At 43.1% G+C, this 18244-nt stretch overlaps 1 protein-coding gene and 1 non-coding gene across 4 annotated transcripts in view; one reads left to right on the top strand and one right to left on the bottom strand.

The window, feature by feature from the left end:
• Positions 1-7648: 7648 nt before the first annotated feature.
• LOC105008545 overlaps positions 7649-18244 on the bottom strand; it is a 39249-nt gene continuing 28653 nt past the window's right edge. For all 3 annotated transcript variants that reach the window (XM_020048645.3, XM_020048646.3, XM_020048647.2), the window contains 3 exons: positions 17801-17926; positions 17561-17665; positions 7649-11902 (listed from right to left, as the gene is read on the bottom strand). In XM_020048645.3, coding sequence (XP_019904204.2) covers positions 8154-11902; positions 17561-17654 — 3843 coding nt within the window. In that variant the 5' untranslated portion in view covers positions 17655-17665; positions 17801-17926 and the 3' untranslated portion in view covers positions 7649-8153. The remainder of the gene's footprint in view (positions 11903-17560; positions 17666-17800; positions 17927-18244) is intronic.
• Positions 7689-7756, top strand: LOC114839572. The gene has a single exon (XR_003781982.1). It is a non-coding gene; the product is annotated as a small nucleolar RNA SNORD65 (small nucleolar RNA).

Raw genomic sequence — 18244 nt, 5'->3', positions numbered from 1 at the left:
GGAATGCAGTGTTGTACGGCCCAATTAGTGGTTTGTGTAACACCAGTCCATATTGCTGCGCACATTGTGATGTTGGCACTCCTCTGGCCCGGGACATCCACTGTGGCTCTCTTCCCAATCATGTTCAGAGTTCCTCTCAAAAGGCACAGTGTACAACTGTTTCATCCTTACCTGATGTTTTTTCAGGACTCTAGAAATAGTTGTTATGCTTACACTGTGAATATTTGCAAAAGTAACATTGTCTGCCAAGACTCTGTCTCGAATCTCAATGAGTTTTATGTCATTGTTTCTGATGACCACATCAACAATGGCAGTTTCCTGCACATCAGTGAACATCCTTCCTCTCCCACCTGTGTGAGGTAACCATTGAGTCCTAAGCAGATATGCAAAAGCAATTACACACAAGTCTATTTACTTCTGTAATGTGCAACTCAGTCAAATGCCCTTGCAGAATATAAGTTACCTGTTGGTTTGCCGGAAAACTCTAACAATAGATGCCACTGCTGAGTGTTTCAGATTTGGCTGCACTCTCTGACCAGCCTCTCTCATTGAGAGACCATGATTTACTACATGATCAATTACAGTAGCTCTGATCTCATCTGAGACTACAGCTCTTGATCTTCCTCTTATTCTTCTTCCACCACACATACGTATTCCTCGCCCCCTCCCAGCCAGTCTTCTTCCTCTTTCAGCCACTTGTCTATTTCTGGCTGGGTCCACATCACAATGCAAAACTACTCAGCAGTTGTCTCCTTTTTGTAATGAAAGTGAAAGAGTAACAACTGTGTAGATGTTCATCTACAATGAGAATCAGCTGTGGTTGGTCCAATTGTCCAATTGTTTTTATAGCATTTAATTTTAAGATTTCAAATATATTTCATTAAAATATGACTGTAGAATTGTAGCAAATTGCTGTCATATTCAGCTTTGTATTATGTTATTGTTTTGAACTTAAGTTTAACAGTTTTGAAAACAGTATGTAAGCATGTGCAAATTGGCCTGTAAGTACACAGAGTTTTGGCGGTTGTTGTGTCGAAGTGTGAAAAGAATTAATGAAATTTGAAAGATGTAGTCATTGAATGCATTTTGTGCCAAAGCAATGATAATTGATCCTCAGTTTAACCCACTTATACTTCTGTTGTGCTCACTGTGTGAAGAGTTTTGAAAAAGTGACCTAAGTATTGGGAAATGTGTCCTAGCGACTGTAAAAAACTGTAATTCATCTTTGTGGATGAGGCTGGATTCAACCAGGTAAAAAAACACAGCAGGGGAAGAAATGTGATTGGTTAGTTTTATGGATATTTCTTGAACTGATATATTCTTATTGATTCAAGTATTGAGTCCCCATGTTTAGATGTGAAAAGGAATGTCGGTTATGAAGCTACCTCTAGACATTCAACTGGACATTGGGTTTGGGAAGATACCCGTGGGAATCAAGATGACAGCTGTTTTAGATGTAGTGTTCCCATAAGAATAGAAACAGTTCCGGCTGCCTCTGTGGCCTGGCCGCGAGCGACCCAACGGGAGCACGCAGGGACGCTGAACCGCCTGAGGGAGGGGTGCTGACGTTCAGAGGAGACGGGCCAGAGAGCATCAACCGGTGAGATCTTTCCTTAATACAGCCCTGGTTTTTCTCCTGACATATTTAGAGCATACTTTTCATAGGGTTTAGTAAACTAGGTGGTTGGTTTCGGTATGACAGGATTGATGGATTTGAGAAGGTATGGTTAATAGAAGTTATTTTCTGGGTATTTCAGTTACAGCTACTGTAGTTAAGTAACCACCATTGTTCCATGTCCTGAAGCACAAGTAACACTCCCATGCATTCAACATATTGTGGTGCGATTCATGCAGGATTTTACACAGTTGGACTGGGAGATGGAGTAGGGATTGCTCCTGTGATATAATGGGTTTCGGAGATTGAATTGTCAATGTCTGTTTGTTGAGGGGATGTCTTGGATGACACGCCTCTTCAACATTGCGTGGGAGTCGGGGAAAGTGTCTAAGTAGTGGCGGACCGGGGTGGTGGTTCCCCTGTTCAAAAAGGGGGACCAGAGGGTGTGTGCCAATTACAGGGGTATCACACTTCTCAGCCTCCCTGGGAAAGTCTACTCAAAGGTACTGGAAAGGAGGGTTCGGCAGATAGTTGAACCTCAGATTGAAGAGGAACAATGCGGATTCCGTCCTGGTTGCGGAACAACCGACCAGCTCTTTACTCTTGCAAGGATCCTGGAGGGGGCCTGGGAATATGCCCATCCGGTCTACATGTGTTTTGTGGATCTGGAGAAGGTGTATGACCGGGTGATACTGTGGGAGGTGCTGCAGGAGTATGGAGTGAGGAGGTCCCTTTTGAGGGCTATCCAATCCCTGTACGTCCAAAGTGAGAGCTATGTTCGGGTTCTCGGTAGTAAGTCGGACTCGTTCCAGGTGGGGGTCGGCCTCCGCCAGGGCTGCGCTTTGTCACCAATCCTGTTTGTAACTTTTATGGACAGGATATCGAGGCGTAGTCGGGGTGGGGAGGGGTTGCAGTTCGGTGGGCTGGGGATCTCATCGCTGCTTTTTGCGCATGATGTGGTCCTGATGGCATCATCGATCTGTGACCTTCAGCACTCACTGGACCGGTTCGCACCCGAGTGCGAAGCGGTTGGGATGAGGATTAGCACCTCTAAATCTGAGGCCATGGTTCTCAGCAGGAAACCGATGGAGTGCCAACTCCGGGTAGGGAATGAGGCGTGACCCCAAGTAAAGGAGTTCAAGTATCTCGGGGTCTTGTTCGCGGGTGAGGGGACAATGGAGCGGGAGATTGGCCGGAGAATCGGAGCAGCGGGGGCGGTATTACATTCGCTTTACCGCACCGTTGTGGCGAAAAGAGAGCTGAGCCGGAAGGCAAAGCTCTCGATATACCGGTCAATTTTCTTCCTATCCTCACCTATAGTCATGAAGGCTGGGTCATGACCGAAAGAACAAGATCGCAAGTACAAGTGGCTGAAATGGGTTTTCTCAGAAGGGTGGCTGGCTTCTCCCTTAGGGTTAGGGTGAGAAGCTCGGCCATCCGTGAGGAACTCTGAGTAGAGCCGCTGCTCCTTTGCGTCGAAAGGAGCCAGTTGAGGTGGTTCGGGCATCTGGTAAGGATGCCCCCAGGACGTCTCCCTAGGGAGGTGTTCCAGGCACGTCCAGCTGGGAGGAGACCTCGGGGTAGGCCCAGGACTAGATGGAGAGATTATATTTCGACACTGGCCTGGGAACGCCTCGGGATCCCCCAGTCAGAGCTGGCAAATGTGGCTCGGGAAAGGGAAGTTTGGGGTCCCCTGCTGGAGCTGCTGCCCCCGCGACCCGATACGGATAAGCGGATGAAGATGAGATGAGATTACATTTATCTTTATTCAAAACAATTTCCGCTTTTATTCCGAAATGTATTTGAAAATGTATAAATACATTTCAGGGGTCATAGGCAGCATTCCTCCTTCTCCAAACACGGCAAGTTGAGTTGATGCCAAAGAGGTCAATTTTGGTCTCATCTGACACTTTTACCCAGTTCTCCTCTGGATATTTCAGATGTTCATTGGCAAACATCAGACAGGGCTGTACATGTGCTTCTTGAGCAGGGGGACCTGGCGGGCGCTGCAGGATTTCAGTCCTTCACGGCGTAGTGTGTAACCAATTGTTTTCTTGGTGACTATGGTCCCAGCTGTCTTGAGATCATTGACAAGATCCTCCCATGTAGTTCTGGGATGATTCCTCACCATTCTCATGATCATTGCAACTCCACGAGGTGAGATCTTGCATGGAGCCCCAGACCGAGGGAGATTGACAGTTCTTTTGTGTTTCTTCCATTTGCGAATAATCGCACCAGATGTTGTCACCTTTGGAATCTGATTGATTGATTGCTTCTGTGGACAGGTGTCTTTTATACAGGTAACAAGTTGAGATTAGGAGCACTCCCTTTAAAAGTGTGCTCCTAATCTCAGCTCGTTACCTGTATAAAAGACACCTGGGAGACCGAAATCTTTCTGATTGAGAGGGGATCAAATACTTATATCACTCATTAAAATGCAAATCAATTTATACATTTTTTGACATTTCTGGATTTTTCTGGATTTTTTTTGCTTTTGTTCTGTTTCTCACTGTTCAAATAAACCTACCATAAAAATTATAAACATATCATTTCTTTGTCAGTGGGCAAATGTACAAAATCAGCAGAGGATCAAATAATGTTTTCCATCTCTGTAGATTACTTTCCCATTACAATGTGTTAAGATGTACTAGGCTGTTATCTCTCCAAACATTCCACTGTTCCTCTAGTTCATTAGACTGGAGCTGTTCACTACCTGTCTACCCCATGGGTTCAGGAGGGAACGGCTGCTGTTGTCTATCTGCACAGTGTGCTTCCTTCTGGCCCTTGTCACTGAGTTAGGAGAGCTATTCTGTTGGGTTATGTTTGGAGGCCCCAAATTCTACCACCTTTCGTATTCATAGAAGAGTGCAAATAGAAGAGAGCAGGAAATGTACAGTTATTAAGTATAGTGTATGTTACACGCAGGGCTGTCAGGTACAGAAATTCTTGTTGTAAGGCTCTGATCTCCTTTTTTGAAATTAAGTGCGAACTTGAACCAAATAATCACTCAACTACAGCGAACTGGTCTTAAGTGTTTATTCAGAGAGCTCTTATACGATTGGAAAAACACAAAAATGTTATACCCATCAGTAGACAACTCTGAATACTTCCTTGTCCCGCCCTGTCCTACTTCTCTTCCTTCGTATTGGTTATACAGGTGCTGGTCATATAATTAGAAAATCAGAGTGGCAGCTGAAATCGTCAGGTATCGTCTTGATCTGCAACACAACCAGGAGGACTTTGGACAGGGACAGCAACAGGTCTTTCAAGCCTGCTACTCTGGAGGTGTGGGCCTACACACCCAGAACAATAGTATAGCAGGGTAAGACCTTGGGGCTGAGACAGGAGGGTCCAGTGACACTGGGGAGGCCCCGGACAGGGCCCAAGAGGCAGGAAATCAATCCACCCAAGCATCAACCAAAGGGACACCCACCAACCCCGACCACCAATCGAGAGTAATGTGACGAACTGCACCAGTGTGTTTTGGCAGATGCAGTCTTTTTTGTCTTTAGACCAGGCGAGACGCTTCTGACGCTGTGTTTTGTTCAAGAGTGGCTTGACAAAAGGAATGCGACAGTTGAAACCCATGTCTTGCATCCGTCTGTGCGTGGTGTTTCTTGAAGCACTGACTCCAGCTGCAGTCCACTCTTTGTGAATCTCCCCCACATTTTTGAATGGGTTTTGTTTCACAATCCTCTCCAGAGTGCGGTTATCCCTATTGCTTGTACACTTTTTTCTACCACATCTTTTCCTTCCCTTCGCCTTTCTATTAATGTGCTTGGACACAGAGCTCTGTGAACAGCCAGCCTCTTTAGCTCTGACCTTTTGTGTCTTGGCCTCCTTGTGCAAGGTGTCAATGGTTGTCTTTTGGACAGCTGTCAAGTCAGCAGTCTTCCCCATGATTGTGTAGCCTACAGAACTAGACTGAGAGACCATTTCAAGGTCTTTGCAGTTGTTTTGGGTTAATTAGCTGATTAGAGTGTGGCACCAGGTGTCTTCAATATTGAACCTTTTCACAATATTCAAATTTTCTGAGATACTGTATTTTCATTAGTTGTCAGTTATAATCATCTAAATGATGTGTGGAATGAATGTATATATTATACAAGTTTCCATCAAGGGCCTTCCGGTTGGCCACGGAGCATCTGCCAAAACACACTGGCGCAGTTCGTCACATTACTCTCGATTGGTGGTCGGGGTTGGTGGGTGTCCCTTTGGTTGATGCTTGGGTGGATTGATTTCCTGCCTCTTGGGCCCTGTCCGGGGCCTCCCCCATGTCACTGGACCCCCCTGTCTCAGCCCCAAGGTCTTACGCTGCTATACTATTGTTCTGGGTGTGTAGACCCATACCTCCGGAGTAGCAGGCTTGAAAGTCTTGTTGCTGTCCCTGTCCAAAGTCCTCCTGGTTGTGTTGCAGATCAAGACGATATCTGACGATTTCAGCTGCCACTCTGCTGCCCCCCCCCCCCATATAAAACAGACCTTTTGACAATCTTATTATGAAACACACATATAAAACAGACCTTTTGACAACCTTATTATGAAACACATATAAAACAGGCCTTTAGACAACCTTATTATGAAACACACATATAAAACAGACCTTTTGACAACCTTATTATGAAACACACATATAAAACAGATTCACATCCTCATCTGGCTGCAATTGGCCATAGTAAATGTGCAAGAAGGCAAATTGAAGGTAGTATGTGCAACTGAAATGCAGGGATTTCCGAGGCAGATATGTACATGTAGTAACTGAAAATGTCCTTATCAGACTTTCCACCGCAGTTTCAGAGTCGAGTAGTACAAGGGAGTGGTGCAACAACGTCCCTGAGAGGCAGTTTTAATGGTTAGTGTCAGGTACAGAGTTCAGCAGGGTTGTAGAAGTAGGGAAGAAACTGTTCCTGAGCCTGCTGGTGTGGGAATAAACAGACCTGTACCGCCTGCCTGATGGTAGGAGGGCAAACAGTTGGTGGCATTGGTGTGAAGTCTCTGATGATGCCGTGCACTCTTTGCAGACAGGGCTTGTACTCTACGATGGTTGGGAACTGGGCACCAGCTAAGAACTACAATATGTTGTTAATAATGTACTGATCAGCTGATAAACTATGTTGTTAATACTGTACTGATAAGCTGATAAGCTATGTTGTTAATACTGTACTGGTCAGCTGATAAGCTATGTTGTTAATAATGTACTATGGATGGAGGCAGTGTACAAGAGTCCCAGAACGAGGACTCACCAGAGATTGTCATTCAGCTGCCGCAGGAAACACCACTGCCCCTCCAAGTTATACCCAGAGACATTTTGCAAACCACCAGCAGAAAGACTGAACTTATAACACTTGAACACTTGTGAAGTATTGTTCTATATAGGCTCTCAATTCTTTATGTTATGTAGAGAACACCATTATTGTATTCTACACAACTTAGATTGTATAAGGCTCTTTTAAGAGCCAAGACGACTGAATGGGCAACGTCATGCGTCAATGTGAACTATGGTTGCTGCTTGACATGTGCTGTTTGCTGTGTTCTGACTGAAGCTATGTTCCCAACCTAAAATACTGTTATTAAACAATTAGCTCAGGAGTTAAGATACTACAGTTATTTTTGAAAAAATCCCTGTTGGTTGAAAGGGGACACAGATTTCGACGGTTCGCGCCTCCCAGGATCTGTGCCCCCAATGCAGTGTTCTTTTACTGATTCCGTGTCCCCTATGTACTCCATATATACGACATACCTATACTACATATTTTTCAGGATGATTTTCATTAAGGACATTTTATATGCCCTGTCATTACCAACAAAAACAACTGAATACCCGAACTGTCCTTGCGGGTAATGCAGACATTACTGCTTTTTCCAACCACCTATGTGTGAATCTGTTTTTTCCGCGTTGGTAGACATCAAGACAAGTTTGTGAAGTAAACTGGATGTTAGAAACCTGCTGCGATTATCACTGAGTCCCATCAGACCTTGCTATGACAAGCTCATGACAGGAAAGAAGGCCCAGGGATCTCATTCATAGGTGATTGTTTATATTTATTTTAGTTACGCATTACAGTAGTCAGACAAATAATAGTCACAAAATTGCTGGAATTACCATCAGATTGTACAGTGGCAACATTTGGTTTTCTGAACACAACAGTAACAGTTGTTGACTTGGTCTAAGTAGAAAATGATTTATTGAATTCTAACAAGCCTTGTGTTTTTCAGGCTGTTCCAAGTATCAGACCATCTCTGAAGATGGCTGGTGCTGGTAACTTCACAGATTTGCCACTAGATGTCAGTAATTCACGATCTTCAGGAGCCTGATTGTCGCATTATTCAGGAGAGGCTTCTATGCTAGAAATATAACATATGGAAAGGATTCGAATTGAAAGGCTAGATAAGTATAATTTCTCCTATGACAGTAATAATTTTATTCTTTAACATGAGGCTTAAAGGCCTATACTAAAAACTCAGATTTGCATGGAAAACACTGAATGCACCTTCAACAGTAGGCATCTTAATGTTGCGGTACATCCCAATTTGGTTCCTAGGCAACATTAGCAGGACTGGATTTTTTGAGAACGGCCTGTCGTCTTTCCTCTTTATCCTTCATGAATTTTTTCTCCTTTGGAAGTATATCTTCTCCTCTTGCAATCTTGTCCAGAATCTCAGACTCTTCCTTCATTTTTTTCAATCCTACAATCCGATCCTCAAAACCTGGTGTACGTTGGTCCTCCTCTGTGCGAATTAATATTTCCATGTACTCCATAGTGGAAAGAGAATTTGGATTTAGTGCAATCTCATTTAGCCTTTTTAGACAGTCAGAAGACTGCTTGATCAAATTCATCAGTGCGTCCTCGATCAATTGGAACTCAACATCCAGTTTATCCAGGATGTCCTTGGTTGACATAAACTTGCCGTATGCCTTCATGAAGTTGTCCTTTAGTTCTTGAATAGTCTTTTTCTCTGTCTTTGTTTCGTATGTCAACACGGCTTTTTCCCTGTCATGATCACTGAAAGAGCATTTTCCCGGACATACGATACAGTTGCCATCTTTATTCATCACGGCACAACTTTTGATGTCATCTTCGTTTGGGAGAAAACAAGAGGTGTGGCACGTGAAATTGCATACTTTGCAGTTTGTAGCAAAGCCTTCAGATAATTTGCTTCTTTTTACCATCAGTACTTTTATCTCTGTTTCAAAGGATTCGTTCAGTTTCATGTTTTCTTGCTCATTCTCAAGACAGGCTTTCAAGCTTTTAATTTCACTTAGCTTTGAAAGACCAGCAGTGATCTGTGGGATAAGCCGTGTCATGGTCTTTTTCAAAAGCTCACGTTCTTCCAGCACTTTCTTCGTCAGGGTGAGGTCTTTGCTTTCAATGCTTTCCAATGCTTTAAAAAATTTCTTTATCTCCTTGAAGGTTGACCTCCATTGCTGTGGACAATCTATCTTGTCATCACCATCATTATCTTCATCATCATCTTCAGAACTGCTCTCGGTCACATTATTTTCAAAAACAATTGCGTTGCTGAATTTGAAATGGGTTGGAAAACCCTTCTTGTTCTTCTTACAGGGCAGATCTGCAGCTTTGATGGCCTCTAGAACAGGAATGTCCTTCCCATCAGCAAATGTCACAAGCATCAATATGTTTTCAGCAACATCTTTTCCAAAAATGGATAGGATGGAATCAAAGATGTATCTCTGGGAAGGACTGAGACGTACAAGGGCTGCCTGAACTACAAAGCAGACTGCATCAATATGATCGATCCCTAAAGGGTTGCACAAGAAATCCTTTAGCATCTGGGTAAGCTGTTCATCATATGCCATTCCTCTGGTGTCTCCGAACCCTGGTGTGTCAATAATGGTCAGTGAATAAGGAATCTGAAAGCCTGGCTGGTTGTAAAGCTCATATGATGTAACAATCACAGTCTGGCTTTCTGCCTGTGACCGGTTGGTCACCTCATGGATGAGCTTAAAGCGATGACCTTCTTCCCACTTCACTCCAAGAATGGCGTTTATCATGACATTGACCAAAGTGGTTTTTCCTGCCCCTGTGGCCCCCAAAAGCAATATGACTTTGTTATTCCCCTGCTCAACTTTCCTGCCAAATGTGTACTGGTCAAAACTTTCCTTTATAACTAACTTCTTTTCCAGATTCAGCCTGTAGATTAAGAGGCTGTCTTTCACCACCCTTGTGGATTGTTTGATGAATTTCTCACTATTTGCTCCAGTTGATTGGTTCCTCTTTATTACGTCAGACACCCCGATGGTAGTCAGCATGGTCTCAGGGCTGGGTAGACTCTTCCCTGCTTCACCACAAGTAGCGGAGACTCTGATGCTGTATGAAGTGTTAGCCTGTAGTCCTTCCAGTGTGCAGTCTCTAGTGGTGGTTTTGGTGGTGTGCCACAATGTATTGTCTTCATCCATTGTGTTTGTTCTAAATTCAACCACATAACCAATAACTGCAACATCAACTCCTATCACTGTAGGAATGTCCCAGTTCACCCTGATACTTTGTGAATCTATACACTTCTCCGTGGGTGGTCCAGGGGGGCTACATGGGCTGGTTCTGTAGTATTCAGTCCAGTCACTGCAGAGGCTCACACCAGGTTTACACACTGCCCTGCAGCTAAAGCGGTACTCCTTGTAAGGCAGCAAACGCCTGATGGTGACCTGGTTAGTAATAGCATCCGTGTTGATTTCTGTCCACTCAGTGTCAGTTCCCTTCGCCTGGTACAACACCTGGTATGACGCCACTGAGTTAACACCAAGTTGGGAGGAGATGATTTGCAAGTGGACACAGTCATGCTCCAGACTCTTAATGATGGGAACCCCTGGCTTTGATGGCAGCTCGTACTGTGAATTTAGAAGTATTCCTCTTTCATAGATGTGAATGGAACATGCAGTGATAAGCTTGTTGGGAATTGATGCAATACAGAATGCAAGATTTTCTCTCTCTTTGTTTGACTCTTTGAAGTCTAGAAAGAGTTGTATGGTTTGCCTGGTTTGGGCAGTTACCTTCCCAGAGCGAAACCACTTTTCTGCTGCTGATTTCTTAGCTGCATTGAGATCGTAAGGTATCAGTGAAGAATCACCCTTAAAGTCTTCCTGCAAGTATTTCTCCAAGTCTAACTCAAAATCGTCTTTGTCCCTCAAAGAGGAGAATGCAAAACACACCACATAATTATTAGCTTGATCAAGCACAATTCCATCCAGTTCACTGCTTGAGTACACAACCTGTACCTCCTTCATTATGTGAAGATAAGAACTGACAACATTGATCTCTCTTGCTCTGTCGTCCAAGTATGCAGACATGAGATCATTCTGAAATGGAGAGCGTTCCTTGCTGGTGAGCATTTCTATCAGCTCTTCTTCCATCCCTCCTCCTCTTATCTTGGGAAGAATGTTGCCAAGACCTTTCTGGAACACCAGCTTGTACTCTAAGCACAAGTCCCTGAACTTAGTGAGCTTTGCTTTTATTTCAGGGAACTTGATAGCCATGTCTTCCTTCATCATGTCTTGGCATATTATATCAGTGTTGTCCAATCCGTCCAAGATTCGCTGTGTGCGACGCACCAAGCTAACATTTATCTGCCTTACTAGCTGGGCAGCTGCTGAGTCAAGGTTTCTGAGAGGATAGAGCCAGACGTTCATGGGCACAGCATGATCTCTGTTATCCTCTAGCATACTTGGCAGGTCAGCATACACCTTAATGGCATCTTCAAATGTGACAGGATTCTTTTTTAGTGCAAAATCACCATGGAAAGTGCAATTAAATCTGTTAGCCTCGCTCTTTTCCTCCTCACTCATCTTCAGTGATGCCTGCCCCTCTATTGATATACAGGGGATCTTTTTGATCACAGCTTGCAGGTTTCCTTGTATGTCCTGATAGGATTCTGATGTAGAAAACTCACGGTCGAAAACAAAGAAGGCCTGTGCTCCGTAGAGAATGGCAGTCACCACATGGGTTGCAGAACCCTCTGTGATGACATTACTGTGTTTCACATTTCCTGGGCCCAGGTGGTCCATGGTCAACTGCTCGAAGTGAGTGGTGGTACGGTACTGCAGAGAAACCCTAGACTGACGTTGGGATTTTTTTTTGTTGTTTAAGAAACTAGCAGAACCCTTCACACTAACTAAGCCACCAAGAAAACTGGCCTCAAGAGACGCAGACACATTTAATGCTTCTGACTTGGCTTCACTTGAGTCAGAAGCAATTATTTTGAAGTCAGTGTTTGGTCTTTTTGAAACATTGATGTGTTTCTTCAGTAACTCCGCATCCCAGAGTGTTATACCTGCAGTGTGTAGAAAAGAGATAAAACATATTTAGAAAACTGTGTAAATGCAATCTGTACTCTAATATAAACATGGTTTCATTCAAAGAACTCTCAAGGTAAATATTAAAACAAATTGTTGTGACATGACACAAATAGATGTACACCTATCTTTTCCTATCTTCTATGAAAGCCTTACTACAACTGAATACGACATCATAAAACAGTTTCTTTGTCAGTAGGTTTCTAAAAAACAAAATCATGACGGCATCTTGTTCTGTACAACCTGAGTTTCTCAATGTGAACAGAACAACCTTACACACAATGTATTGTACAAAATAGCAATGTTGACCTTTGACCCGATCAAATGCACAGCAAAAAAATTCTACAGAACAACACTTCAATCAATCAATCAATCAAATGTATTTATAAAGCCCTTTTTACAACAGCAGTTGTCACAAAGTGCTTTACAGAGACACCCGGCCTTAAACCCCAAGGAGCAATCAACAGTAGTGTTGAATTTCAGTGGCTAGGAAAAACTCCCCAAGAAGGTCGAATTTTAGGGAAGAAACCTAGAGAGGACCCAGACTCAGAGGGGTGACCAGTCCTCTTCTGGGTGTGCCGGGTGAGATATTAAGAGTCCAATTGGAATAATAAATACATTTCTCTCAGCTAAATCCAGAGTCTCTTTGATTTTAGACTAGGTCAGAAGTATAACCAGGTGGACAAGGACAGGGACAGCAACGGGCCCCCCAAACCAGGTAATCCGCAGGTGTGGACCAGGACCTCATCTCCTCCTAAAATTTAAAACTGGAGGAGACTGAGAAAAGTTTTTGCACAAGTGCGCAACAGAGAGTCAACAACAAGCCAGTGACTCTTCCCCCGAAAGGCATTGGAGGGAGGGCATCCCAGTGGCGACGAGAGCCCACCTGGCAAGACAGCAAGGGTGGACAGTATCAAGCCTACTGGTCACCTTCACGCCCCGGGCCAGGCTACACCTAATTATAAACTGTGCTGTAGAGATGGGTTTTTAGTAGACACTTGAAAGTTTGCACTTAGTTTGTCAGATCATTGGCAGATCATTCCACAGGAGTGGAGCTCTATGAGAAAAGGACCTGCCGCCAGCTGTTTGTTTAGAAATTCTAGGTACAATTAAAAGGCCTGCAGCTTGCGATCTAAGGTTACGTGTAGGTATGTATGGCTGGATCATTTCAGCAAGGTAAGTAGGAGCAAGTCCATGTATTGATTTATAGGTTAAGAGTAAAACCTTAAAATCAGCCCTAACCCTAACAGGCAGCCAGTGTAAGGACCCTAGGACAGGAGTAATGTGTTCACATTTTTTTTTCCTGCAGTCATGCCCCAGTTCTCATCGATGGCACTGAGGTGGAGCATGTGTACAGCCTCAAAGTCCTGGGTGTCCACATCTCAGAGGACCTCTCCTGGTCCCTCAACACCTCAACCCTGGTTACAAAGGCGCAGCAGCACCTGTACTTTTAGAGGAGGTTGAAGAAGGCCCGTCTGTCTCCCAAGATCCTTGTGAACTTTTATGCTTCACAGACGAGAGCATTTTACTAACTGTACCACAGTGTGGTTTGGCGGTTGCTATGTAGCTGACCGGAAGGACCTGCAACGGGTGGTGAAAACCACCCAGCACATCACGGGTGCCCAGCTCCCAGCCATCATAGACCTCCAGTACAAGCGGTGTCTGCGCAGGGATCATCAGGGACCCTTCACATCCATGCCACAAACTGTTGGCCCTCCTACCATCTGTAGAACTCTGAATACCAAGAAAACTCTGTGATCTCTGGGACCCATCACTAACCATACCCCCCTGGATCTCAGGGACCTTGTTGCACTACTCCTTTTGTACTACTCTGACACTGCCTTGTAAAGTCAGGTAAGGAACTTTTCAGTTGTTACATGTCTACCTTGGGAACCTCACTGCGGCTATCCTTCCATGTCAGTTGCACATACAACCTTGCACATTCAATTAGCCTTTTTGCACATTTAGAATTGCCATCGTACTTGCATTTTTACAGTTGTTGTTAAACTTAGCGACCACATTGCTGCTATCTCTGAATCCTGGTTGCACATGCTACATTACATATAGAATTGCCATTTGTACCTGCACAACTATTATCCCAATTGTAACACACACTATATAGTTGTGCTCATAAGTTTGCATACCCTGGCAGAAATTGTGAAATTATGGAATTGATTTTGTTTATGTTATCTTTTCATGGGGGTTCCTCCAGGAAACGGAAAGGTTCTCCTTGTATGGCAACCAAAAAGGTTATTCCAGGCACCTTTAATTCTACAGTTGTGCTCATATGTTTGCATACCCTGGCAGAAATTTTGAAATTATGGCATTGATTTTGAAAATGACTGATCATGCAAAAAAACGGTCTTATATTTAAGCATAGTGATCATATGAAGCCATTTATTATCACATAGTTGTTTGTCTCCTTTTTAAATCATAATGATAACAGAAATCAACCAAATGGCCCTGATCAAAAGTTTACATACCCTTGAATGTTTGGCCTTGTTACAGACACACAAGGTGACACACACAGGTGAAAATGGCAATTAAAGGTTAATTTCCCATGCCTGTGGCTTATTAAATTGCAATTATTGTGTGTAAAATTAGTCAATGAGTTTGTTAGCTTACACGTGGATTTACAGAGCAAGGTTGAAACTGAGCCATGGGTAGTAGAAAAGAACTGTCAAAAAACCTGCGTAACAAGGTAATGATATCCAAAGCCTTGCAAATGCCAGTCAGTACTGTTCAATCACTTATTAAGAAGTGAAAAATTCAGGGATCTCTTAATATAAGTGGCAAAGGGTTTAAGTTTTTCTCTACAATGCATTGTTTTATTTCATGTTTCCTGTTCAAACAGAAGTTAACAGAAAAACGGCGCATAAACGGTAACAGCACCTAGAATGAAAGAGAGAAACAAGTGTCAAAATGAACGGGGAGAGTACGGTAAAAGGAGTTTAGCTCTAGCTGAGAGTGGCTACAAGGTATGATTACTGCCATTAATTGTGTCTAAAGTAAATATGAGTTTATTTCATGGATCTTGATAACTTCCGGTCCCAACAGTGACATATTAAGCTAATGAATTATCTTGTTTTCTGCCTGTTCATTTTCTGTTTAGCTCTTACGTCGGTCTATATGTTGGTCACCGCAAAGAAGTTGAATAAAAGACATTAGACCATCAGTCAAGGCTGACCTTATTTCAACTGGATAGCTACACTTACTAAGCCAAGGTCAGGTAGACCAAGAAAGATTTCAGTCAAAACTGCTAGAACAATTGTTCGAGATACAAAGAAAAACTCACAGGTAACCTCAGGAGAAATACAGGCTGCTTTGGAAAAATACAGTGTGGTTGTTTGAAGGACCACAATACGATAATACAAAAATGAGCTGCATGGTTGAGTTTCCAAAAAGATGCCTTTACTGCACCAATGCCACAAAAATGCCCGGTTACAATATGCCTGACAACACCTTGACACGCCTCACAGCTTCTGGCACACTGTGATGAGACCAAAATAGAGTTTCATAGTCACAACCATAAGCGCTATGCTTGGAGAGGGGTCAACAAGGCCTATAGTGAAAATCATACCATCCCCATTGTGAAGCATGGTGGTGGCTCACTGATGTTTCGGGGGTGTGTAAGCTCTAAAGGCACGAGGAATCTTGTGAAAATGTATGAAAAGATTAATGCAGACAATTTGCATTCTTTTGCACGAAAGCTGCACATGGGACGCTCTTGGACTTTCCAGCACGAAAATGACCCTAAGCACAAGGCCAAGTTGACCCTCTAGTGGTTACAACAGAAAAAGGTGAAGGTTCTGGGGTGGCCATCACAGTCATCGAGCCACTCTGGGGAGATCACAAACGTGCGGTTCATGCAAGACGACCAAAGACTTTGGATGACCTGGAGGCATTTTGCCAAGACGAATGGGCAGCTATACCACCTGCAAGAATTCGGGGCCTCATAGACAACGATTAGAATAGACTGCACACTTTCATTGATGCTAAAGGGGTTAATACATCATATTAAGAACTAATGGTATGCAGACTTTTGAACAGGGGTCAGTTAATTTCTTTCTTTGTTGCCATGTTTTGTTTTATGATTGTGCCATTCTGTTAAGACCTATAATTGAATATGAATATCATAAGAAATAAAAGACATGTGTTTTGCCTGCTCACTCATATTTTCTTTAGAAATGTGTCTTAATTGCGCATTTAGCATTGCCATTTGTACTGCATTTGCAGTACATACAGTACAAATGGCAATACTAAATGTGCAATTTAAGACAAATAGAGGAGGGCAGAAAAATTTACAAGTATAAGTACAGTTGTGCTCAAAGGTTTGCACATCTATACATAACACTGGTAATACACATATACTGAATACTTGTACATTTTCTGACCTATTCTATTGGGACATCTAAAGTTGAATCTAATCTAGAAGGTTTTGAGGACGGCAGGATGTGCATCATTGCTATTCTTCCCTTTGTAGTTTGGATGTGATGCAGTCCACACCACATGTGCCTGGGGTCCGGGCTGTGGTAGGTAGACTCCAACCTATCCCTGTAGTCTCTTTTCATATCTCTGATGGCCTTCTGTAGGTCATATCTGGATCTCCTCAGAGCCTCCAGGTTCCCGGAGCTATAGGCAGGAGACCATGCTCTGAGCATAGCACAGACATTACCATCAACCCAGGGCTTTTAGTTGGGGAAAGTCCTGACATTGACCCTCGGGATGACATCATCGATGCACTTGGAGATACATGCAGTGACAGAGTCTGTGTATTCATCAATGTTCCCATTGGCTGCATCACAGAACAACTGCTAATTTGTTGTTTCAAAGCAGTCCTGTACAGCTGTAATGGATCCCTCATTCCAGCATTGAACTGTCTGAAAAAACGTTTTATCCTGTTTTTGCCGTTGTCTGTAGGATGGGAGGAGCAAAATCAATGTATGATCTGCCTTACCAAACGCTGGGCGGGGGAGGTTTGTAACCATTTCGTCTTTGTGAATAACAATGGTCAAGAGTCTGATCAGGAAGTTAATGTGCTGGTGGTATTTTGGTAAAAAGTTCCTCATATTTGCCCTGTTAATGTCACCATCAACAATGAAAACTGCCTCAGGGTGTGCATCCTCTAGACTGTTTATTACTCCATATCTTCCAGCACACATGTTTTATCCGCCAGTGAGGGTATGTAGACTGCAGTGATAATATGGGAGCTGAATTCCCACGGGAGGTAGAAGTGTTGTACCTTTACTGTCAGTAGCTCCAGGTCTGGTGAACAGTGCGTAGCAAGAACTGCAACATCCGTGCCCCAGCGAGAGTTAACCATAATGGACACCCCTCCATCCTTACGTTTACCTGACTCCCAACTGCCTATTAGGCAGGAGCGCCGGATGGTGGCCCATTTATAAAGCATTTTAAGCTAGCGGATAAAATGCTTTTTGTGAGGAAATATATATATATTTTTAAACGTTGTAAAAGTGGCACTGCATTCGCTGAATACTACAAGGTCAAAGACTTCTATGGTGCTGTCCATACGAGAACTATCCAACTATATACTGTTGACAAACACTTTCAATTCATTCAAGAAAAGGGCTGTTGATCATTTTCAGACTTAACAGTACAGTAATTGTTTCTTGTACCTGGGATGAGAAGATCCCTGCGGCAGTCATACAGCATCCCCAGTTCGAACGGCCGGCCCAGAGCGGCTAGCTCAATGGTCTCACTATCAGACATGACTCAATGTTCTGTAAAATATCAGATCTGGGGTTACTTCTCCATCTACAGTACAAGGACATTACCATAATAGGCCATCAATGTCAAACAAATTTCAATGGTATAAAATATCACCTACATGGTATTGAAACATTAGAATTACTCACATCTTTGTCTGCCAGTCTTCTGCTGTTCTTTTTGAAAGGGAGGAGGGTTCTGTGGCCTTAATACTTGCTGGTCTTTTTTCAGTTGTCAGTGGCTTTCTGGCTGACCAAATGCTGAAGGCTAATCGCCTGTAATACAGAGTAACACTAATGTAAACTAGGGCAAAGATGCAATACATAACTAATTTATCAAGATTTTCAGCTTTTGTGACGAGATACTGTTTTTGTACATGTTTATAGTTCTTCACACATTTCAGTCCACACCACTTATTGTGTACAATTATCCACAGAGTTGCCTTGTTAAATCTTGTTAATTCTGTTAAATAAAAACATCATTATCAAACTGTAGAACTATCATTTGTTATTTATTTAAATTTTACATAGATAACCACTGAGAAATTAGTCCTAGTTCATCCCTGTGTGACAGCAATAATAAAAACAAACAAA

The sequence above is a fragment of the Esox lucius genome, chromosome 7 (genome assembly GCF_011004845.1).
Source record: "Esox lucius isolate fEsoLuc1 chromosome 7, fEsoLuc1.pri, whole genome shotgun sequence".
Classification (NCBI taxonomy): domain Eukaryota; kingdom Metazoa; phylum Chordata; class Actinopteri; order Esociformes; family Esocidae; genus Esox; species Esox lucius.
This window is presented reverse-complemented; position numbering and strand designations above follow the sequence as displayed.